Source organism: Anarhichas minor, unplaced genomic scaffold (assembly GCF_050575085.1).
Source record: "Anarhichas minor isolate MPS153535 unplaced genomic scaffold, ASM5057508v1 ptg000029l, whole genome shotgun sequence".
Taxonomy (NCBI): domain Eukaryota; kingdom Metazoa; phylum Chordata; class Actinopteri; order Perciformes; family Anarhichadidae; genus Anarhichas; species Anarhichas minor.
Genome location: NW_027466475.1, coordinates 2,635,917 through 2,661,166, shown reverse-complemented (window position 1 = coordinate 2,661,166; position 25,250 = coordinate 2,635,917). Strand labels below are relative to the sequence as shown.

General features: G+C 42.9%; 1 protein-coding gene and 1 long non-coding RNA gene across 3 annotated transcripts; one reads left to right on the top strand and one right to left on the bottom strand.

Annotated features, from left to right (window-relative positions):
* The first annotated feature begins 243 nt into the window (after nt 1–243).
* abch1 (ATP-binding cassette, sub-family H, member 1) lies at nt 244–23,435 on the top strand. 2 transcript variants are annotated; one of them, XM_076104178.1, is made up of 20 exons: nt 244–384; nt 3,782–3,930; nt 4,964–5,123; nt 6,139–6,293; nt 7,965–8,072; nt 9,212–9,305; nt 10,853–10,927; nt 11,673–11,853; nt 12,010–12,106; nt 12,434–12,602; nt 12,967–13,067; nt 14,171–14,241; nt 14,415–14,464; nt 14,924–14,980; nt 15,228–15,298; nt 15,379–15,467; nt 15,736–15,839; nt 18,809–18,968; nt 19,386–19,490; nt 20,317–23,435. In XM_076104178.1, exons 1-20 carry the CDS (start codon nt 310–312, stop codon nt 20,421–20,423), a joined length of 2,178 nt encoding a protein of 725 aa, XP_075960293.1. In that variant the 5' UTR covers nt 244–309; the 3' UTR covers nt 20,424–23,435. The 2 variants fall into 2 exon arrangements, with proteins under 2 accessions (XP_075960293.1, XP_075960294.1); XM_076104179.1 differs by lacking the exon at nt 244–384 and adding an exon at nt 774–992.
* On the bottom strand, nt 6,007–7,125 carry LOC142964059 (uncharacterized). The gene is made up of 2 exons (XR_012957493.1): nt 6,995–7,125; nt 6,007–6,288 (listed from the first exon to the last, which is right to left on the bottom strand). It is a non-coding gene; the product is annotated as an uncharacterized LOC142964059 (long non-coding RNA).
* Nucleotides 23,436–25,250: the final 1,815 nt, after the last annotated feature.

Below are 25,250 nucleotides of genomic sequence, written 5' to 3'. Positions count from 1 at the left end.
CATCATATATTTTATAGTTGAGCTGATTTCACGTCCTTGATTGTTTCTCCACCTCAAATAAGCAAGTGTAATAAAATAAAAGTCCAAATGAAAAGATAATAAAAAATAACACAAAGTGAATTTATATCACCCTCTGTCTCTCTCTCTCTCCCTCTCTCTCTCTCTCTCTCTCTCTCTCTCTCTCTCTCTCTCTCTCTCTCCGTCTCTCTCTCTCTCTCTCCGTCTCTCTCTCTCCCCCCCCCCTCTCTCTCGCTGTCTCCACTGACAGAGACCCAGCCGGCTGTCAGGTCCGCCCTCCTCCCTGCTGCCATGGCCGAGGAGGCTGCCGGTCTGGATGCTGCGTCGACCGGTTCTGCTGCAGACTGCACCGAGATGGAGGAGCGGGTAAGATGCTTCTGGATCATCTCTCTTTTGCAAGAAAAACAAACAAAAATACGTTGTAGGATCGGGAACGAGGCCTTTATAGTCACCGCTCCAGCAAGATGGAGAGAAACTCTGCAGGATGCACACACACACACACACACACACACACACACACACACACACACACACACACACACACACACACACACACACACGCAGCAACCGCAGCGATGCATGTTATCTGGTTTTTGGCACGACATTCAGCAAGTTAATCAGTGTAAACTTAAGATGGAGGGAGGATGAGCCTTATCGTTGATGAAACAGGGAGAGAAAGGGGGAGGAGAGAGGATGTACGTAGCGCCGCGTGCACCGCACTGCTGCCGCCGCTGCAGCGACGCACATCCTCCTGTGTGACGCGCAGAAGTGAAAGTGCAGCAGCTGTTCGGAGGATGTAGGCTACCGAGGCTCGGCTTATACACAGCAGGACAGAGGCCATTCTTTAACAGTTTGTGTCTCGCTCGCCTCGCGCGCGCTCTGCTGAAGCCAGAGAGAGATTCCAGCGCGCCTGTCAAGCCCGTTTTCTTCCGCTCTGCCGGTGACGCAACTTGGCAACAACTTGGCAGGCAAAGGTAGGCATTTTTCCTGATCAACAGAGCGTGAATGAAAACAATAAGAAGAGGTTCTTTTGTTGGGTTGATTGAGGCCATAATCAGATGAAAGTGTCAATCAGGAGACCCTGCAGAGGCACAATGTGGAGTTTTCTCCACTTTTAGGTCTGTTTTCAGCAACATGGATGCTGGTTGGAAGAGAGCAACTGCAGCTGAATACTTTATGTGAGCAATTGTGGATTTTGGATAAGATTATCAAGCACTTAAAATCTCACAAGTAGCCAGAGCCAGATTTAGAATGGCAGCCAAAGTATTTATTTTATGAAAATCAAGTGAATCTGACAACTTGTGAAGCTGTAATCATCAATTATTCGATGTTGTTTTCTGTGTAAAATGAGTATAATAATGCCACCTGTTACAGGCTGTAGTGAAGTGTGTGTGTGTGTGTGTGTGTGTGTGTGTGTGTGTGTGTGTGTGTGTGTGTGTGTGTGTGTGTGTGTGTGTGTGTGTGTGTGTGTGTGTTAGGTGGGTATTCTTAAGAAGAAAGCATCCGTTCTCCTCCTGCCGGCCGGTGAACTGAACCTGTTCTTCCACATTTATTGGGCGGAGATGTTTGTGTCATGTGTTCTCTGTAGTTCTCATCAGCTGCTCTTCATCCTTTTCCACTTTCCCTTTTAATTTAGTTTTCTTCTCTCAGGGGTGAGTGTTTGCTTAGATTGATTAGATTGATACAGTCAGTGGGTTCTCCAGACTCAGGTGGATCTTAACCGGTTGTGTAAAATAATCACAACCTCCAGCAACCACTAATTGACACAGAACGTGGGTGAGTTCTGTCTTTGTCTATATGTTTGTCAGATGTAGGCTTCAGTGCCAAAGGTGAGGCCAACCAACCAAATGCTTAAAGCAAACTCTGTAATCTGCTCAATGGAGAATGAGAGATGTTGGATTAGAGGAGGGAGTTAGTTGGAGGAACAGGGGGAAACCTGTGAAAGAAGGCTGTTATTAGAGATTACTGGGCAAAGGATTGTTGTTACGACCCAAATGATTTCGTCGTCTGCAGCTCGACAAGATGCAAAGAAGCACCAGGAATATCAGAGAAACTGAGAGTTGTTTCAGTGTGTTGAAGCGCCCAGAAGTGAGATTCATCTTGGACTTTGGGTTAAAGAGCAAACTAGTTCCTCCCCCTACTCTGGGATCTGCTCACCACGTTCAGTGGTCTGGCTTACTAATGCGTGTGCATTTTGTGTCAGATTCTTGCAGTAAAGCCTTGTTTTTAAACCACCTCAACCCCGACTGATGGAGCTACAAACTCCTGCACTGGACTAAAACTAAGTCATGAGGCTAATTTTTGTTTCATTTATGGTTTCTCATCAAAATGTGCAGCGCAAAGCAGCAACATCGTCACTGTTCTTGGAAGTGTTCTCACCATCTGATGAACTGTTCTATTCAAATTACAAGCTGACAAGGTTAATTTACTGTCACTGTACAACAGGGTTGCACAACGAAACGCAACTATATTATACGTGGAGGGTATTTTAATATCCTTTGAGCTCTTCGCAGGCACCTCTTGTCACCAATATCACTGTTGCTCGGTAGATGGGTACCAGTGATGTTCTGGTGGTTTTAACCAGACCCTCCTGTCCTGGGCCGTGCGCATCTAATGCCAGTTTGTAATGTTTCCAGTCAGGATGCTTTCTATTGCTCCTCTCTAAAAGTTGACAAGAATTTACGGGAATATTGCCTCAATAAGTTTCCTACAAATTTGTTTATGAGTTTTCTTCACAAGGATGGAGATGTGTGACAACCATGTCAGGTTGAACTGTCCACTTGTTGCTCCATTGATGTAGACAGGGATGTGTGTGTTTGGCTTCTATTTATCTCTAAAAGCAAACAATCAGCTCCTCGGTTTTACTGACGCTGAACAGCTGTAAGATTGTTGATTCCCTCTCGATATGAAGTCTCATCGTTGTTTGTAATCTGAGTGGTAGCGTCATCTGCAAACTTCTCTTTATGTCGGGGGTTGCAGTCGTGGGTGAACAGCGTCAACAGGAGGGGGCTGAACACACGGCACGGGGGGGCTCCGGTGGAGGAGGTTTTGGCTGCCACCAAAACCTCCTCCACCTAGCCCAGAGTGCAAACTTTCCCATAAGTTTGATGGAGGAGATTGTGTTGAAGGCTGAGCTGAAATCTACACACAACATTCTGATGTGTTGTTGTTTTCATGGTGTGTGAGGGCTGAGTGGAGGCCAGTGGAGGCGGCATCCTCTGTGGATCTGTATGCGGACTGGTGAGGGTGAGAACCAGTTTATCAAAGCACTTCATCATCATGGGGGTGAGTGCCACAGAGAGGGGAAGTCATCCACTTTACTCCACAACTTAAAACGTGTTTGGAAAGAAACCGTCAAAAACCTCAAACCTCAAATTAAATCTGTGGCCTTTTTTTTGTCAAACTAACGTTTAACTGATATTTCCTCAAATAAAACCCTCCTCTTTTGGAGGAAGAGTTCACGATTGCACCACTGAAATACATTCATTCGTGCCTGCAAACAACATTTCATGTTCAGTGGTAGAAAACACACATTTTCTTTTGCTCTTAACTGCTTTTCAGACCTTCCGAATCCTTCATAATGTATATGCATATGTAATGATAATACATTAATTTATCATTGTAGTCCTGTGCTGTGCTTTGATATGATAGAGACGGATGAGGTCTTCAATGTCCCTGTGTCACATTTGTTCCCTTTATTTGGTGAAATCTGCAGACAGATCACGAGGACTGTTATGACCTAAAGTGTGGTCCTCTCTTCCAGCTGAAGGAGGGGAACATGAAGGCCGATCTGGAGGCGTCTCTGCCCGCTGGACAGGAGGCTTCCGCAATCCAGTGCCGAGACGTGTGCCGGTCGTACGGCAAACTGAAGGTCCTCAGCAACCTCAACCTGACTGTGCCAGAGGGACACATGTGAGTGGAGAACGGCTGGGATTTACAGACCTTTTTCGTGGATTGATTAGACGTTTTTCTGCTTTATATATTCGTCAAACACGGCTTCAAAGTAGAATTTCTCTTTATTTGACTTTGTGCTTGGACATAAACTGTGTTTGTGAACCCGTCTGGTCAATTAAAACAAATTATTATGACCGTGGACAAAAGAAGCAGAGATAGAGAATCAAGGGAAGTAGAGACGAGAAGAAAAATATGGCAGTTAGCAGACGGCAAAATAAGTATTGAAAAGCTAACAACAGCCAGCTTTTAATGCTATAAGTTGTATTTTATTCGTCCACCTCTCCCCTTTATAGCACTAAACAGACACAAGCACTGGACTTGTCCCTCTCTTCCCAGTCAGCAGGCTTGTTCTCAGCATGCAAATGAGGTCAGAACATACTGGGTTGAGGTGAAACCAGACCACTCGTTTGGGAAGTGATAAATATGAACAAGTCTGTCAAAGACGACAAGCTTTCCCCCTTTTCTAACAGGTTGGAAATGTGCAGAATGACGACGCTGATGTAGTTTTACAGCAGGAATGCATTCAGAGGAAATGTGCCGAGTTTCTATCTCTTTATTTAAAGCAAACACAACAACAATTTTACATTACGGCCCTTTTTGTTGTTCTCTCTTTGCCTCAAAGCCTGATCAAAGACAGCAGTTCTGTTTATCTAACGGATTGTCACATCGTGGTGTCAAACCGTCCCTTGTTTAGTTTGGTTTGACAGTAACTTACACAGTCTGCCTGCAGCCATTGTTGGGTTTGATCTTATCTGGCTGTCTTTGGGTATTACATCGACAGTATCTACTTCCTTTGTTAAAAATACTGATGAGGAACTCTTTGAGCTCCTTCCATGTCTGACTGTGTGACCAGAAGATAAAGTTACACTTTCAGTTCACATTTTTCACGTGTTTGTCCAACATCTGCTGATAAATCCACACGCTGTTCACCCTGAAAACAGACCTGAGAGCGTCTAGTTTGATCTGAAATACTCTGGATTGTGTGTTGCAGCTATGGCCTGTTGGGGCCGAGTGGTTGTGGGAAGACCACGCTGCTGAAATGCATCGTGGGAACTCTGAAAATCTCGCGGGGTCATATCTCCGTGTTGGGGAAACCACCTGCGTACCCGGGTCACAACGTGCCGGGGAGGATGGTCGGGTACATGCCGCAGGTAATATATAATATATAATAGGTATATGTATATATATGTATATGTATGTGTATATATGTATGTATATATTGACACGTGTAATGGGAAAATATGTCATAGTCTCATGTGAAGGTTTAAAGAATGTAAGTCCTAAAAGTGCAGACACCAAACTGTAGTTTCAGTAGATGACTTTAATTAGTTTAGTATCCAGGTGTCTTGTTATCTGTTATCATTGTGCACTGTTTCTTTCTTCTTCGTAAGACAGAGACACAGAGAGGCCTTGACTAACAGAGATCCTCTGTTAGTCAAGAAAACCTCCACTTTCTTCTCCCGACTAGTCATAAGAAATATTCCACAACACACGAGACATATTTTCTGTAAGTAGACGTCCCTCTCTTACTCTCATGCTTAACTGGACTTAAATTAAGGTTTAATTAGAGTTAAAACATCTTAAATATTCTTATGTTTTTAAACCTGCAGATCTCGATGTAAATTCTTCGCAGCTCTCTGTCAGCATTAAGTCCAATTAGTCCGTCATTCAGCTGCACATCTGAGTGCGTTGCTCAGGGCCGTTCTTTAACGATTACTGTCAGACTGGATACTTGATGAGGCCGATAACACACATGACACGTGGCCTCCGCTGTGTGAAGCCCTCAGCATCACATTCGTCCCAGAGAGGAAGACATGTGACACCTGGAGGTGTCCGGTGTTACAATGAGGAGGAATCCATTGACTTGTTTTGACTCAAACAGAGAGGCTAACAATATATAACATATCATATTCATTTGTTTTTACAGAAATATGCTGTAATCACTTTATCTTACATTTAGTTAAGAAACAACTTTCAGTGATGGACGAAAGGTATCAAAGTAAAGCTGTGTTACAGACTCACAGGACTCCAGAATAATGGTCAACTTGTTTTATTTCTGACTGATTCCACTGAGCAGTCACAACTTAAGTCTGCACTTAATATAGAGACAAATATCTTTAGAAAACAAGCTTTCCTCCCTGATAAATCTGTCTCTGTGTGGAACAGGAGCTGGCTCTGTACAACGAGTTCACCATCAGCGACACGCTGACCTTCTTCGGCCGGATCCACGGCCTGACGGCGAAGGAAACCCGGGCGCGCATGGATTTCCTCGTAGACTTCCTGGATCTACCTCAGAAGCACAGCCTGGTCCGGAATCTCAGGTAAAGAAAAAACAGCGTGTCGGAGAATGAAGTTTAGAAGGCGGCAGAAGAAGCTCGTTGCTTGTTGGGTTCTTTGGGAACATGATATTAAATGCAGGTCAACTTTGCTGCTGCTTTTGCACCTGAAGCTGTTTCCTAAAGCTTTGTCTTGCAGGGGAATTTTGGACGTTGTTAATCAATACCCAAATGGACGTCAGAACAGTTGGTGGTACTAAGATATAACTACTATCCTTTGAATGATGTAAAGAAGTTCCTTTACTAAAAAAAATAACTGCACACTTTTGTGTGCAGCTCTTAGCAGCAGGTTATCTTTTAGTAAAACATGAATAGATGTTTGATTCAGGTTGTTAATGAAGCGTATATCCCCAAATACAGCCGGTTTATGACGTGAGTCTACAGTCACTACAGGACTTTGACACCTGAATCACCCAAATGAACATGCACACACACACACACACACACACACACACAGCGTTGCTGAATATTCTCACCATAGAAACAGTGTCATGTTTGCAACAGTGTTGCTAGATTTGATTGACGCCAAGAAGCTCAAACAACCCGCCCCAATTGTCATAGAATAAGAATCTCCATTTCGGATTTTTAGGGGTTTTATTTCAGTCCAGCATTAATAGACACCGCAATACTGTGATAACTTTTCAACCAAATGGTACAAAGAGTTGCCCAAAACAGTTTTCACCCACCACATCCAATAGAAAGTAGCTCAATCGGGCAACACTGGTTTGCATGCTTCTGTGTTTCCTTCACAGCTCCGTTATCTGAGGAAACATCATGAATCTGACAGTGTGTTGCTGTATGCCGTGCAGTTTATAAGCTGTAAAGAAGTTCCTCTTTGTGCTGCAAAGTCTCTTGTACCTCTTTTACCAAAATAAAGCGCTGGTGTTTATTGTCCCGCCTCGTTTCCTGTTGCTGAGGTTCCTGGCAGCTCAAAGATCAACGTATAAAACCTCCACTGAGAAAGCTTCTCACGTTTGTTATCCTCAGTTTCACAGAGGAACACTGTTCAAAGACCAAAAAAAGCCTCGTTCTCAGGCCATAAAAGGAAACCATCAAGCTATGCAAATTAAAAATAAAGTATTTGGCATTTCACCAAATATTTCTGTCTCAGCTTTAAAGTTATTTTGGAAAATGGGACTTTAGTCTTTATGTGACTGCTGCAAGATGTGAGAGCAACTAATGATGGAACTCCTCCGAACAAACAGGATTCACTGTGAAAGGCAGTCGTGTTTTTGTTTTGATGATTTTGCAACAGGCTGCGACTCTCTCCCGGCGTCCGTGACTCACCGCTTGTTGAAACTGTTTTCTACATATTATGAAAGAATTCCTGGTATGAATACATCAGCATGCAGCACGTGTCCTCATCAGTCTGTCAAAGCTTCGTATCATTCTTTCTTTTATCTGTATTACAGTGTAGCATCAAGCAGCTAATGTGTGATACATTACAATTGTTTTTTAATAGAATATGAAATAAATAAGGTTATAAATAATATGATAAAATATCTCACGCCCAGGTCCTGTTGTTTTCCTCCGTGTCGTCGGGCCGGTTCGTCCTGCAGGTTTTGTCTCTGCTACTGAGCGAAGCATGCTCAGAGTGGGAGAAGATTGCCCTCGGTTGACCTCTGACCCTTTCTGTTTTCTCTCTGTGTGTCACAGCGGAGGTCAGAAGCGGAGGGTGTCTCTCGGAGCGGCTCTGCTTCAGAATCCAGAGCTGCTCATCCTGGACGAACCCACGGTGGGAGTGGACCCCGTTCTCAGGGCGAAGTACGTCACACACACGATCAGATGTTTTTTTTGGCTGTTTTTTGGACGTACGTCGTCCTCAGAAGACTGCAGGACGAGATCATAACAACATGTCATACAAGGTTTATTGATTCTCAGTGTACAACACAGGGCTGCACAACAAAATGCATCTTTTCATGTCATTTGTGACTAACATTTTGACTCACAAAGTACTGGTTGACAGACAAGGAGGACAAAGGTAATCAGCAGAATTTGAAGCAGTGACTTTGCAGTTTCATGGTCTTTATTCTAAACTAGGAGTGATATGGCGTCTGTTTAAAAAATGGTCGTAAACTCCTGTCACTCATCTGTAACGTGTCTCTAAAGACAATATTTAAGCTGTAACATCACTAATCAATAACCAGAGGAAACCTTTTCTATAACTTCAGATTGTTATCTTGTTGGTGAGTTTATGACGAGTTCAAACGAGGAAGAGTCACTAACACTTTGCCTTCCAAGACACAAACTACCGTACTGATTATGAAGCCAGGAAAGTATTTAGTAAGTCAAATGCAATACGCCAAAAAACAACAACAGGTTGTTACTGAATTCGGTCACATTTTGCAGTCTGCAAGCCGGCATGCTTTCCTACAGTAGCTGTTCTACCGTATAAAATACATCAGTAAATAACCCTCTGCTGAATTTAGGAGATCTACGTGTCTTAAAAAAGAGTCGACTAGACGTTGTCACTAGAACACTAGTCCTCCTTAGCTTAGTGGAGGAGACGTGAAGTAATTTCCTCAGTTACACACATTTAACACAAATAAACAATAAACAGCCTTTTTACGTCCGTCACTCACTTTCTTTCCAGCTTTATTTGTTGCAAAAAGATTAAATAACTATTTTCTAATTATGTTTCCACAGGAGCTTACAACGTCTGTGTTCTGACAACGTGCACGTTTCTAACTTATGTTCTAGAATATATCCTTTTTGAGAGCTTACTGCTGCTCCAGCCTCGTTGTGTAACGGCTCCACAAAGCCTCATCAGATCAGACGGTTGGCAGGAAAGCTGCTCCTGGTGAAGCCGGAGGGTTTTTAGAGATCTTTTTAGGGAGAAACTTGGGGTCGGGGCCGTTATGTAATGGGTTCTGTCTTTCTCTTCCGGTCCCTCCGCTCTCTAGGATCTGGCAGCATCTGGTGGAGATTGTGAAGACGGAGAGAGTGTCCGTCATCATCACCACGCACTACATCGAGGAGGCCCGGCAAGCCAACGTGGTGAGAGAGAGAGAGAGAGAGTAGATGCATGAACACACAAAGAGAGAGAGAGAGAGAATGCACATAAACACACAAGAACAAATGCACGCTCACAAACTGGTGCTTCATGGTGAAACAATGAGTGCATTGATATTTCTGCACTGTGTTGACTTGTCAAAGGAAGTTTATTCTTTATTGGCTTTGACAGGACGGAGAAAAAACACATTTAATGAGAGAAAAACAAACTTCTTATAGAGTTTGCACTGAAGCTCTCTTGTGTCTTTATTTCACTGACAACAAAACGTTTGATTCTTCGGTTCATGAATCATTTTGAAGTTGATTTTTGTATATTTTTTATTATTGTCAACAAATCCTCTAAAAACAACAAAAGAATCCAAATCCTGGTCTATCTTATTCCTCCATATTGAGTTTATTCTGAGTCTATCACACATAAACAACCCTGCTGCTGTAAATACTAACCAGAGCACCAAATGTGTATTAATCCGCCGCCGAAAATAGTCCCCAACAAAATCAAGTCAAACTTTATTTGTTTAGCACATTTACAAACATCCGAACAGCCGAACAGCACAAAATACAAATGAATACAATGATAAGAACAGAAGACAACAGTAAACAGTAAGAGAAGAAGATGATGAAGTCGTCTACGTTTCTGTAGTCTGAGCAGGTTTTACATGAATCTAAGAATCTCAGCTGTTCCAGAGATTTGGGGCGGTTCTGACGTCCTGGAGCATCTGATTGGTCGACCTCGGTGCTCTTAAGTGGAGTATGGAGATTATTATTACAGCGTGTCCCCTTCACTTGGCTCAGCATGAATCCAGTCTTTCCATACGTCCAGTTTTTGTTCCACCAGTAATCTTCTTTGTATATTAAGTCCATAAACTTTGACATGTGTTGAATTTGTTCTGTGGATTAGTTTTCTTTTTGTTTGAAGGTGTAGTTGGCTTTCCCCTGAGAGTTAGACGGATTGATACCTCTCACAAACAGAAATGTAAAAACCATAAGCTGTTACCCACTGGAACCAGTCTTTATGCTAAGCTATGCTAATCGCCTCAAGGCTCTAACTCTTATACTTAATGAAATGCAGTCTGACTGCTCAGCTGCAGCCTTCAGTTTAATGATTGGGATCACACCGAGGGCGACTGAGGTGAATCTGCTGATTCATTGCTGTCTTTGTGACTGTTGACAGACGTTCTGTCTGCGTCTGCTACAGCAGATGTTAGACTTTGATCACACAGCAACTGACAATTTGTTTATGATGTTTTTGACCCTTTAGACACGTTGATGGGATTCGTTCGACACTTTCACACACGCAGGACAGAAAAATGAATAAATAAATGACAGGAGACAAATTTGAGAAGCAGTTTACTTTTGATTTTGATCTAGAAAGTCCTGATATGTAAAAATGACACTCAGCTATAAGTACTCATCATACAACATAGTTTCAGATTACTTTATAAAATATCACATATCACATTCTATCCACACGAATAGTCCAACAACACTCTGATTATTTTACTTTGTTAAACATTCTCCTGTTCTTTCTCCAGGTGGGTCTCATGAGGAACGGCTGTTTGCTGGCTGAAGGACCTCCAGACGCAGTCATGAAGCAGCACAGTGCAGCAGTGAGTCCTCCCGAACACCACCACGGGGCGGGGGGAGGCCCGGGGGGGCTGGTAGTCAGGACAGGGAGGCTGTTCATCGGCCCACAAAGCAAGGCAATGTTTTATAAAGTAGCTCATCTCGTGAACAAATCAACGTGCTTTGAATGTGCACTAAAGATTTAAAAGAGTAAGACTGATAGTATTAGTACTGTCCTTCTGTTAAATTGAAGATATCAATCAGCTCGTGAACACCTGAAATGAGAACATAAAGACAATGAAAAACCTGCAGATGGTGGTCTTCTCTGCACATTCATGTGATGAATTAACTGTTTTAAATTGGTAATCTTACAGTTTCATGCACCGTTTACCAGATGTGATGTTCCTCTCTGCATTAGAGGAACTGAAAGTACTTCATCAGTTTTGGTTTCAGAGGAGAACTAACTGTCCCGTGATGGTTTAAAATGCAGCTTAAGAAGTTTTTCTAGTCTAAAAAAACCTGTTTGTTTTTTTGTCATGGCCTGAAATTAAGACCTTCTCTTAAAGTATCTCACACTGCTTCAACTCCAGTATGAACATGTTGACCTGTTCTTACAGAATGAAACCAACAATACAAATAAAACAAAAGTTAAAGTTTAAAAATAAGAGCTAAAAGAAAACAAACAGTTTAATTATCGTCCATGTTGGAGCAGGTGAGAATAAAAGGTACGCATGCTGTTTACCTGCTGGTCTGGTCCCTGTGGTTCACCCACATGACCTTCTGCTGCAGACCCTGGAGCACGCCTTCCTGCGGCTGTGTGTGACGTCGGACCAGGTCGGCTCCAAGCGGGGGTCCAGTCCGCCGGGGGGGCCGCTGGAGAACAGCCAGTCCTTCGAGAGCGGCCGAGACGAGAGTCGGCCAATTCTGGCGGTCGGACCGGGAGCCGCACAGGAAGTCCCCACGTATTCAGGTCTGACATCTTAAGTTCCAAAACACCAAATATGATCATCATCTGAATACAGATGTTTTTGCAGGGTGAAGTATGTGAATATTTGTTCTTGTGTGTGTGTGTGTGTGTGTGTGTGTGTGTGTGTGTGTGTGCGTGTGCGTGTGTGTGTGTGTTCAGCGGACTGGAAGGTGCGAGCCCGACACGTTCTTCCCAAGTGGCGGAACATCGCCGCCTTGATGATCAAAACATTGGTGCGGATGAAGAGAATGCCGGGGTACGTTTCCGTTAAGTGTTTAGCTTTAAAATGATATATTACACTAATGACAAGAGCAACAACATTTCCTATGAGAATGGATTTAACTTTGTGCAGTTTGTTTTTGATAGAATGTGCAGAACTTAGCATTGAATTCTGTTACTGGGGCAGTTGTAAATGGCTTTAAATGATAGAAAAACTCAAAAATGTTACTAAGAAAAGAATCCTCCACCAGGTTTATCTATAACTTTATATTTCCCCTCTCTTATCCCATCATTGATACCCGCATGTCTCATCTGACGAGGCCCCTCAAAGGGTTAATGTCTGTTTCTCCCCTTGCGTCTGCAGCTCGTTGTGTTTCCAGTTCCTGCTGCCCGTCATCCAGGTCTCTCTGATCTGTTTGTGCATCGGAGGAGACCCGAACGGGATCCAGGTCGCTGTGGTGAACAACGAGACCTCCCCCTCGGCTTACAGCCATTCACTGCTCTCCTTCCTGGACAACTCCAGCGTGCACCAGGTACCGACCGCAGCAGCAAGTGGGTCGAGCACCAATGAGACTGCACAGAAGTGTGTTTGTTTAGAGGCTCACAGAGCGACTGCTGCTGCCTGAAAGGTAGTAAGAGATGTCTCTCAAGCAAAGTTTCACTTCTGCTCACAGCAGAACAAACACCAACACTTTCATTTTCAAGGAGAATCAGTGAAGGGGGACGGTTGTTCCTCTGCATGACAGCGAACCTTTCAATATTCTGTATGAAACACACACTTCTCTAGTGAAGCTGCTCAATAACAAACATCTGGAGCAAAGTATTCAGTATTCACTTGATATAAAGACATTAAATATGGTGTTTGATACGTATACATTGTTCTTTATATATCCACAGGTGCCCTTGTCCCATGCGGAGGCCTTCGATGGGATCTATAACGGGGAGTACTGGGGCGTCATCGGCTTCGGCGAGAACTTCACCAGCTACCTGACGAAAAGGTGAGAGGAGTCGTAACTTAATAATCAATCAATAAATGAAACAACATGACTTACTTAGCTCCACCCTCTTGTTCCAAGAAACAAGATGGTGACGGCCAAACTGCAGAACTCGAGGCTTTTACCGTTTTATTTCCTAAAAGCATAAAAACCTTCAGAATCGGGGAACAGATTTTATGCTCTTTTAAAGCTGCCTGAATAAAATCAAGGACCTTGAATATAGTTCAGAACTTCTTTTGTTCCTCACCTTTATGACACCTGAAGTCTCCGTTGTTCTCTCGCTCCACCTTTGACACATAAATCAAACCACGACAGCTCAGCATTATATCATCATGTGAGGATGAGTCAGTCCTGGAGTGTTTGAGGGCACGAGTTGTTGTTGTTGTGAGTCACAGTTCAGTGTGTGTGTGTGTGTGTGTGTGTGTGTGTGCGTGTGATGCCTGGGTAGACAGTCCTGTCCTTCCTGTCCCAAACACACCTGGGCAGGTGAGATCGATCACACGCTCATTCTTACTGAATCGTGTGTCGTTCAAGCGACAGAAGTGTCCAAAGAAAACAAAAAGTTGTTAATAATATAATAAACGTATAATCGTATCTGTTGTTTAGTTTTTATCCGAATAGACCGGATGTGTTTTAGTTTACATCTGTGTAACGTCTGTTGATTATTGTGTGGACAAGGCATGATGGGTAAGCAGTCAATGCAGACCGTAACGTGTGAGGCGTTGAGGAAAATGTAATTATTATTAATAAAACAGGAAAAATCACTTAAAGATGTAAAATACATCTCTATAAACAAAGTGGAGGTGTTTGTTTGGGGCTTAGGAAGAGATATTTTAAAGTAGTTTTATGACATTTTATAGACTAAGTGATTAATTAGATAATCAGGAAACTGATCAGTAGATTATACTAAACAACAGAAAGTCTTTCTTCTAATCTGTCTTGTAATGTACCTGTAAACAGCTTGTGTTGTTGCAGATGACTTTCAGACAATATGCAGCAGCTTAACCCTCGTATTTCTGTTCGTATTGCAACATTCCCGTTTTTACTTCATATTTACTGAATGTTGAATATGTTTATGAATATGGGTTATGACTCTGATTCTACAGGATGATGCAGCGGCAGGTTTCCAGAGAGGTGGTTGACGGAGGATCGGTGCACGTCTGGCTGGACCTCACAAGTACGATTACTCAGTTTGTTGTGTTTTTGCAGAAAATGAGTCACTTTCATTAGATTTGCATTGAACAGTTGTGATTACAATTCATTGCAATAAACTCTAAGGTGCAATTTAAAGAAGTTCATGAATGAAGTGCTATTCTTGCATGTGTCTTGTGTCTTGTGTATTTTGTCTAGATCGACAAATTGCCTTCATGCTGCAGAAGAACCTACACGAGGCCTTTCAGGTAAATAAATAAATACGTTTGTTTTGGAGTCTCGTGAAAATATTCAGACGTCGTCATTTTACTTTGAGAGATAAATCAGAAATCACTCGACACATCCAGCGAGTACAAAGACGTGTGGCGACGTACGAGACGTGGCTGTGTAAACTCACACAGGTTATACTGTGTTATACTCATAATACAACACGCGTGGCTTTAGGGCTCTACAGCAGCTTCATGTCTCTAATATCAATATTGTATGTTATAGTTTTGTGTATTTTATTCCATTTTAGTTTTGTATTATTGTATCATCTGATTTTATTTACCTCATTGCAGTCCTGAAGTGTTTTTAACCGTTTAAAGCACTTCATTGGTTTTGAAAAGTGCAATATTAATAAATATTTACTTTATTCTCATTACCATCCTCATACTAAATATGTTTTAGCGGTATATTGTTTAACTTGTCGAGTCTTCTATTCGCAGACTTTTGTCGACAATAAATTGGGGAGTTTGTCGTACCTGGTCGCTCTGCCAATAAAGGTAATACAAATGTTGAAAAAGAGTTTATAGAATAATAAATAAAATAGTGTAATAACAATATAGAAATGCATAAAACCTGTTTGTATTGCAATCTTAAAAAAGACACTACTTTGCAAACAAGTTGACAACAATACATAATTCCAATGCAGCAGTAAATATATATATAGTATATTTAGCTTTAACTGTCCGTGTGTTTCTGCTACATTCTTCATAATAACAGTGAATTTGAATCCTTTGTTTGTGTCAGTTTGAGGAGCCGATCTACGGCAGCCTAAACACAGACTTCACCACGTTTGTGACCCCCGGAGCTGTTCTCAGGTCAGTGCTGAACAACTTTATCTTCATGAACCAGCGAGACAACCTGCCATTTAACATCCTGCTCCTTCCTCCTCCTCCAGCATCACCTTCTACCTGGCCGTGGGTCTGACAGCTCTCTCCTTCGTCCTGGAGAGGAAGGAGGGGCTTCTGGACAGGTGCTGGGTCGCAGGTGAGAGGTCAAAGGTCACACTGCTCCTGCAGAGCGACACAGACACAAAAGATGATGAGTGTAATATGAGATGTGACCACTAGAGGGAGTCAGGTGATCAGAGCAGAATGTGAAGTTTACCAGCAAACACTGGGACGGTTGTTTTGGTTATTTCTATTCATGAGTTATTGATTTCATAGCTTTAAAAGGATTAAAAACGTTTGTAATTATTAAAATTTGGACTTGTCTTGTATCAGAATACTAATTATTATGTTTGTGTGTCTTCCAGGTGTGAGCTCTCTGGAGACGATGCTGGCTCACCTCTTCTCTCAGCTGTTTGTCATCAGCGTCCAGATCGTCCTGCTGCTGCTCTTCATCCTGCTCGTCTTCAAGGTTCGTCCTCAAACAAACACGCTTCAGATAAGATGAAACTTTATTGATTGAGTCAGCAGCAAAAATAAGAAAGTCAAAATACAGAATCAATAAAAATAAACAATGGAAAGCTTAAATAATTGTTTGCTTATATAAAGAAAGCTGATTGTTTCCACACTGTTTCTACATGTGTGTGCTCCTCTGATCATTCCTCTGTGTGGTTCGCTCCTCGTCGTAATGCCGATAAGTGTTTGAATATCCAACATGATACACAGTGACTCACGAAACTTAATAACGTTCATAAAGGAGGAACGCTTGGATAATAAAACTTACTGTATTTGTTTTAACTTCTGAGAGAAAGCAAAGAAAAGGAAAAAGTATTTGCACACGGCGAAAAAAGTATTGTAGTCTTTTCAAAACGTGACGTTACGATCCTACAACTCCCATGAGCACCTTTGCACACCGTTTACTCATTCCATTGGTGCATTCTTTCGTCTATTGTCTCAACAATTAGAACAATAGAACCCTGACAGTAGTAACGATGTGGCGATACTTAACCGGCGTGAAGGAAACACAGAAGAGCAGCTTTTTGTTTCCCACTTTGCTCTCAACACAAAGCACAGTGTGAGAAAGTCACACACGGTTTCACACATTTAAGAAAAACTAAATACAATCACAGATGAATCTTTCACTGCGTTTCTAAAATGATTTGCTTTGTGGAGAGTTTGACACGTTGAAGGTTAACGTGCCACAAATGCAGCAGAGCTGTTTGCATTTTCACTACATCATCGTTATCCTGCAGAACGTGATTATGTTAATAATAATAATTCACTTCAACCATCGAGCAGAGCGTTTCCTTCAGGAGAGGGAACGTGGTGTCAATGCTCCTCTGAGCGTCAGCGGCCTTCAGGTTCACTGTGAACACGAGGATTCAGCTCGTCATCGATTCTCAAGACACGTGTGAGCGGAACAATACAGGAGGAAGCACGAAGACAAGGGACGAAGGATAGCGTGTGTGTGTGTGTGTGTGTGTGTTGAGTCCGTGCAGCGACATCCTTTTTATGGGTGTCCGTGTGTGTGTGTGTGTGTGTGTGTGTGTTTGTGTTTGTGTGTGTGTGTGTGTGTGTGTTGAGTCCGTGCAGCGACATGCTTCTTATGGGTGTCCGTGTGTGTGTGTGTGTGTGTGTGTACGTGTGTGTGTTGAGTCCATGCAGGGACATGCTATTGATGTGTGTGTGTGCTCTTGAGCATCCATGTGTGTGCGTGTGTGTGCGTGTTTGTGTGTGTGTGTGTGTGTTGAGTCCATGCAGGGACATGCTATTGATGTGTGTGTGTGCTCTTGAGCATCCATGTGTGTGCGTGTGTGTGCGTGTTTGTGTGTGTGTGTGTGTGTTGAGTCCATGCAGGGACATGCTATTGATGTGTGTGTGTGCTCTTGAGCATCCATGTGTGTGCGTGTGTGTGCGTGTTTGTGTGTGTGTGTGTGTGTTGAGTCCATGCAGGGACATGCTTTTTATGGGTGTCTCTGTGTGTGTGTGTGTGTGTGTGTGTGTGTTGATTAAGGTGCAGGAGTCAACAGAGACCACCGCGACATAAATCACTTCCTGCGTTGGCCGTTTCCAGGGATCGCTTTGGGATCGCCACGACAACAGCCCTTGATTGCTGTGGCAACCGAGCAGTCATGTGGACTGTGTGTCTATTTTTGCTCGTTGTCAGGGGAGACGGATAGTGTCTTAACACACACACACACACACACACACACACACACACACACACACACACACACACACACACACACACACACACACATGTTCCTACACCTTGAACCTTCGGGGACTTTTCTCTGTTTTTATCTGATTCTGACTCGTTCCACCGTCCTGTCGCTGTGATTTACAAGCGGCAGTGACGTTTCTTTTGTAGTTTCTTGATGTGTTTTTGGCTGAAGAACAGTGCCGTACATCAGAGAGTGTGTCTGCCTCTCAATACTGATTCACTGAGTTAGCATTGCACTCAAAAAGGATTAAATTCGAAGCAGCAACAACAGAGAAATCATCTTTTTGCATTGCTTGCATTTTTACTTCCATGTTAAATCCAGAATGCAACCTGACATTCGGGGTTTGTTACGCTAGTAGCTTCTACTGTTGCTTTGAGCCTCCAGCCTGAAGCAGACTGCAGAGGTCTCACTTCTTTCTAACTCCGTTCCTCCAGTTTAATTTTTTCACTTTCAAACTTGTAGCCCCAGCTGACCCTGACTTCAGTGACATCACTTGAGGCAATTTATCGGACTACAAACACATCAATCTGGAGCACAAAAAGCGCTTATTTATTTTATTTATTGGTGCGAAGTACGCAAAACAGAGGCGTTGATTTACAATAACAATACATAGAGATGAAATGAGACGGTACAAAATACAAAATGTATTATTTTAATGGAAATGGAAAATTTTAAAAAATTTACAAGATGAGGGATTGTGTTTGCTATAGAATATATATATATGAAAAATGGTTGTTATATTGTATGTTTTTATTTATGGTAATTTAAATTTTGTGCACGTAAACTAATGTATATCACTCTGCAAAATGCTGTTTTTTCCTGACTTTAAGCTCATCTCACAGCTCCACTGCAGCTTTGTGGCTGAAAATAGCCTCTTAACTTAACTTTCCTCTCTCTTCTTCCTCCATCTCTCTCTCTCTGTCTCTCTCTCTCTGTCTCTCTCTCTCTATCTCTCTTTCTCTCTCTGTCTCTCTCTCTCTGTCTCTCTCTCTCTATCTCTCTCTCTGTCTCTCTCTCTCTCTCTGTCTCTCTCTCTCTGTCTCTCTCTCTCTCTCTGTCTCTCTCTCTCTGTCTCTCTCTCTCTCTCTCTGTCTCTCTCTCTTTGTCTCTCTCTCTCTCTCTCTCTCTCTCTCTCTCTCTGTCTCTCTCTCGCTCTCTCTCTCTCTGTCGCTCTCTCTCTTTGTCTCTCTCTCTCTCTGTGTCTCTCTCTCTCCAGCTGCCTAATGAAGGCTCCTTGGTGCTGGTCGTCGTCCTCATCGTGCTGCAGGGCATCACCGGCATCTCGTTCGGCCTCGTCATCTCAGCCGCAATCGACGACGAGCAGAACGCCAACCAGGCCGCCCTGGGAATCTTCTACCCCAACCTCATCCTCAGCGGTGTGTGTGTGTGTGTGTGTGTGTGTGTGTGTGTGTGTGTGTGTGTGTGTGTGTGTGTGTGTGTGTGTGTGTTTGACCATAATACTGTCCATCCTTCTGTGAAACCAGCTGCTCTCTTCTCTCTGAAAGTTATTAGTAAATATTTTTCCGTTGAGGTTCAAAGTGTTTTCTTGACTTTTGAATCAGCAGTCGAGATGATCTTCATCTTTGAACCTTTAACATGCTCATGGAAAATGGAAATTTGGGATATTGTGGTTAAATTAATTTCCATTGCAGTTGTTTTGAAGTTTCGTTGTTTTTTTGTTGAAACCAGAGCTTGTTTAAATGCTTTATGAGGTTCATTATAACGACAGACCATCCAGATATGAACGCTGTACTCTAACAGCAGCTTGTTCTACTCCCCGTCCTGTACTTTAGGTATCATCTGGCCGGTGGAGTGTATCCCGTATCCTCTCCGCTACATCAGCATGGCTCTTCCTCAGACCTACGCCTCCGAAGCCCTCCGCTGTATCATGTACAGAGGTAATGCACACGCACACATTACACAACACTCACCATTACGCCGCTGTCTGGCGTGTCGTTGGCGTGTGTGCTGCTCAGATTGTTATAAACAACGTAGCCAGTCGTCTAAATCATTCATCAGCTCTGGATCCTGTAGCTTCCTGGGATGTAATGTATAGTGGTTTCGCTCCGTCTCCCAGTCTTTCCTCCCTCTCTCGACCTCACCGTCTCCGGACATTAAAGACCTTGATACATGATACATGCACAGGAAGTCAGAGGAGCCGTTTCCTGTTTGAAAGCCTCATCGTAGAGGTGGCAGACGGGACACAGGCACAAGTCGAAAGTATTAGAATTGAATTTGGGGGATGAGCATGAACGTTTTCTTTTCTTTGCAACTGCATCCTGCAGAATTCACTGATTGGATTCACTTGAACCCGGAACAAAATGGGACCTGCAGGAGACATTGTGGTCACATGTTGCGTCTGGAAACACGTGGAAAACAGCAGCACTTTCATCCTCTTATCCAAGACACTTCGGGTGGTTGCTCTCCAGTCGTCGTTGCCGTTACTAAGCAAACAAAACCTGCGTGCCACGATGCCGATGATGACTCAAGGCTAATTAATGTCGTTATGCAACACAGGGCTGCACATGACTAACAAAACAAAACAGTAGTACATTCCTGTGCAGGTGGACAGAGCCAGGCTAGCTGTTTCCCCCTGTTTTCAAGTCTTTATGCTAAGCTAAGCTAACTTGTTCTACAGAGTTCTTGTACGACTGACTCCTAACGTGTCCAGCTTTGGTTTCCTGCATCCTAACAAGTGAATATAAAGCTCCGTCTCTCCAACAGGTTGGGGTCTGTCTCGGATGATGGTGTGGCGAGGCTTCGCCGTCACGCTGGGCTGGAACACGTTCTTCCTCGTCCTGGCCACGGTCATCTTGAAGCTGAGGTCGTGACGGCCTCTCTGCCTTCTTCAGCCTTTGGAGACGGAGCCGCCGGGCGGAGCCGCCGGGCGGAGCCGCCGGGCGGAGCCCCCAGCGACTCACCTGGGCCTCCTGTCTGGGGATGAGCGGCCAAGCAAACGGTTGCTTTGGCCCCGCGCAAGTGAATTTTCAAAATGCTGCACGTAAAAGTACAGAAGACAGGATATGTACATGCACAACGTGAGAGGATATTCTAGATGCTTCATGTCAAATGAGGTTTTTGTTTCACTTCTATGTGCAGCTTGTTGGAACCTCTCACCCTCAGAATTGCACCAACTCAGGGTCGCGTGTCGTCATCCGGTTGCCCTCGCTCTTAATGCAAGTAGAGAGATTTGATGGTGAATAAACTGAGTACAACTGTAGGACGAAGGTTTTCTGTCCGCACAGTGTTTGTCTACTTTACATTCGCATTATAGAGAAGTTGTATGTAAATGTGAAAAAAGAGTCTCAGCACAAAACATGTTTTTGTTGACAACAAAATGTGAAATTATATTTAATTTTGTATCCGTTTGCTTCACAAGCAGAAAGAGACGTTTGTTGTTGCTTTACGTCGTGGGAACCCAGAATGGGGTTTAAAAGTGCTGATCGCTTCATATTGTCGGAGAGCTTCTCACCCGTTCAGGCTTCCCACAGCGATGGTGTCGTCTCTCTTAACGTGTGTCCTGTGTGGTGTGTGACAGGAAGTCGTAACTCATGTTGGTGCGTTATCGGGTGCTCACTAGCAAAACCGTCGTCGTTTTCAGTTCAGGTTGATGGGGTTCTCCATAACCTGTGTTTTGTGCCTGCAGCTCCTGTGTGAGAACAGAAGTGGTTTGAAGTTGGTGATTAGGAAATAATTGGTACTGTGTTATTTTCTTAACTTTAATTTTTTTATTTTTCATTGTTACCCTCCACTCTTTGCTGGACAGAGTGGAGGCTGCTCTTCTCGCAGATGATGCTCTTCAAGCCGTTTGATAAATATGTTCTGTTTTCTTACACAAACGTTTCAAACGGCTCGGACTTTTGTTCCTGACCGTTCCACCAACAGAACCAGAACAAAGCACACAGGAGAATGTCCGTTTAGGATGCAACGCGTCATGGAGACGCTGTGGTGTCGGCACTGTGGACGCAAAATCCAGAAATGAGGAATAACGTACACTCCTGAAAATAAAGGTGCTAACCAGAACTATATAGGGTTCTTTGGCTTGTTTTTATTGGAGAACCCCTTGAAAGAGGTCCCTACCACGAACCCTTTCAGCTGGTTCTACCTAGAACCCAACATAAAGGCTTATACCTAGAGCCGTCTGTGAGAGGTTCCAACCAGAACCACGTTGAGAGATTCTATAGAGAATCGTTCTATGGTGTAATGGTTCCACCCAGAACCCCCTATAACAGATTATACAGGGACATCATCTATGGTGTAATGGTTCCACTTAGAACCTTATATGAGAGTTTCCACAGAGACACCTTCTATGGTGTAATGGTTTCACAGAACCCACTATAATTTGTTCTAGAGAGAAACCTTCTATTATGTAATGGTTCTACCCAGAACCCTCTCTGGGGGTTCTATCTAGAATCTTTCCACTTTCTAAGGGTGCTAACAACCCCCCCCCCCCCCCCCCCCAGAGGGGAGGAGGGGGTCTATGGGTGTTCCCCATGCTTCCAACAATCCTTGGAAAACTATTTGTATGAAAACGGTTCTAAATGGAACTCGTAGTCTCACAAAGAACCCTTGGAAAAACTATTTCTTAAAAAAGGTTTCTGGGTAGAACCTTCAGGGAGAACTCGTTTGGAACCTTTATTTCTAAGAGTGATGTTGGATTTTAGTTTGGAGTCACTTCAGTGAAGAACCAGAAGAAACAAACGACTGAGTCAAAAAGCTTGATTTTTACTTCCTACATTAAATACCTCTTTAGGGTACTTTGACTTTATAATATTGTTTTTTTTAATACAACACAACAACATAATTTAGTTTTTAAAACAGAACCTAGAACAGTTTTTAGATTATAAATAATGCAGTCTGATAATCTACAGATAAATATTTCAAATCAACATGAAACAACATGTTAAAATAATTGGTGGTAGAATCTGAATATTTATCTCTAAATCAATGAGCTCTCTGACATTCTGCCTTTAAAGGAATACTTCCACATTTTGGAAAATACACACATTTGCTTTCTTGCCAAGAATTAGATGAGAAGTTTCAATACCACGTAAATATGAGGCTACACCTAGCGGCCAGTTAGCTTAGCATAAAGACTGGAAACGGGGAAACAGCTAGCCTGGTTGCTCTGAAGCTCACTGAGAGTAAGTGTATTTCCCAAAGCTTAGACGGACCCACGGCAGCAGACTCAGCATCACATGTTGTGCCAATCACATACAGATCTATACATGTTTACATCCATCTGGACGCCTAACACACCAGAACATTTTGTTAATATAACACATGACGTTTGACCCGTTTCAGCTGGAGGACTTAAACACGGACACCAGCATGCGTTTCAATGTGTTGTGAATGTTTCTTCTGCTGGTTTTGTCTGGATTGGTTTTCGTTGGTGACGTTGCATGTACAGTATGCTGAGTGTGAAGCTAGATGTTAAACCTTTAGGAGACTGTGAATGTGTTGCTCTGCTGTACGTTCATCACTGTTCCTGTCGCACATTTTAAGGGATATTTGTGTTCTTGTTTGGGAGAGATAGGAAAGCCAAACTGTGAGGACGATTATCGTAGCTCTGAGAGTCGAAGCTGAATTTATTTGTGCCCAACTCGACTCCCCATCACATAATAATATACTACGCTTGTTATTCTCTTTTAATTGGGTATTAAATCTCTGTAACTTCGTCATGTGGTGATCTTTTTTTCTAATATGCTTGAAAATCTACAAAACCATCTAACCATGATGTAAAAAGCAAAACTTCCTGTATAAATGATTTTAAAGATTTACATGAACTGCAATTATACTACTGATACAATATTTAAAATGATTAAACTATTCCACCCTTATAATGCTTCTCTGTGTGATTCATGTTGACTGGCTTTTGAAGAAGGCTTTGAATGGGAATGTGATTATCAAGCTGTGGTTGAGGGTCACTGTCAGTACAACCTGATCAGACCACAGCCACTCAGCTGCTGCAGCAGTGTGTTCATGATACCAACGGGTTTTACTCTGAATGTTTGAGGCTTCAAGGTGAACACAAGTCTTAAAGTGATTATTAATTCAGGCTGTTCTCAAACACTGATTGTAGATACGAAAAGTAATGCACAGAAATGTGTATGTATAACGCAAGTAAAGGACTTTCAGTCACACAACGTGGTTATTAACACCGTGGTCACTCAGAGGACTTCCATACCATAATAACACTACTTTAGGAGAAACAGAAGTCAGACAGCGGCTGCCATTACCACGATTTTGCATATCGGAGAATCACGGTGGCCTTCGGGTAACGTTAAAACCTGAAAGGCTCTCTCTCGAGCCAGTGTTTGGTTTGTCCATTTTGGGCTGTAGCACCTCCATCATTCTACATTTTGGGCTAATGTAGAATGACGGAGGTGCAACCTCAGGTTCTGCCAATTAAAGCCAATGCGGAAGGAAGTGTTTCAAAAGTGTCGGAAGTGTCTTTGTTGCAAAAAAAACCCCAAAAACAACAAGATGGCGACGGCTGTAATCCAAGATGGCGACAGCAAAATCGCGGACTCCGGTAAGAAGACCCACTCCCTATGTAGATTTGAAGGGGCTCATTCTAAACTTTCAGGTGATTATACACTAATGAAAACTGGTTATGAATATTATATTATATTTCTGCTGATAGATGCCCTGAAATGATACATACTGGCCCTTTAAGTAACGCCATTTCTGTAGTTGTTTAAACCCAAACCGCTGCATGTAGGTCTATCTGCAGGTGTAGAGAACTACATTACACACCCTCGAAACAGTGTTAGTTTGGTGATGTTTAGACACCAAAACTACTTGGTTAGGTTGAGGAAACGATCATGGTTTTAGGTAAAGATAAGTATGATAATCACAGAAATTGTATCAGGGGGCGTGTCATGTTTTGAAGTGGGCGTGGCCTGTTGTAAAGTAGGCACCTCTCAAACATTGACTAATTTGCTGCGTAACTTCTGTACTTAATTAACGCAACTTCCGTAGTTATTTTAACCAAAACCACAATCTTTCCTTAAACCTAACAAAGTCGTTTTGTTGCATAACCACCGTGTTGCTGGACATTCATAGAAAAACGCACAAAAACAAAAGAACATTTCGTAATATGTCATACGAACCGTTGAATGAAGATTCATTTTTTGACTTTATCTGGTTCATATTGGGCTGTTGTAGTTCATGTAAACATATGTAACGTTGTGAATTGTGCTCTGCTTTAACCCGACTGTCTCTCCCTCAAAGCGAGCGTGAAGCATCTCCTGTGTTGTGACATGTGTGCTGCGTGACAGCAGATGCGCATCGGTGAAGTCTCTTTCTATCCGTGTTTATTTTGAGAGGATAAACCTGGTTGAGAAATCCTCCTTTTGTCTCGTTTGTTCTGCATTTCAGAGCGCTGCCAGATTTTATACTCCATACCAAATGAACTAAATCCCCCACAATCCCTGTGGTTGAGTCAAAGACACCCTGAGGCCGTGGACGACCGATTCATTCAATGACATCATGCTCGCTTGCATCACTGTGTTGCTTGTTACCAAGGTGATGGTGATGACCCCGATGCCTTCAATCTAGATCCTCACCAGTTAACTGTTTGAACTTTGTGTGTGTGTGTGTGTGTGTGTGTGTGTGTGGAGGGTGTGCCTTGTTATTGTAGGGTATTTTCATGT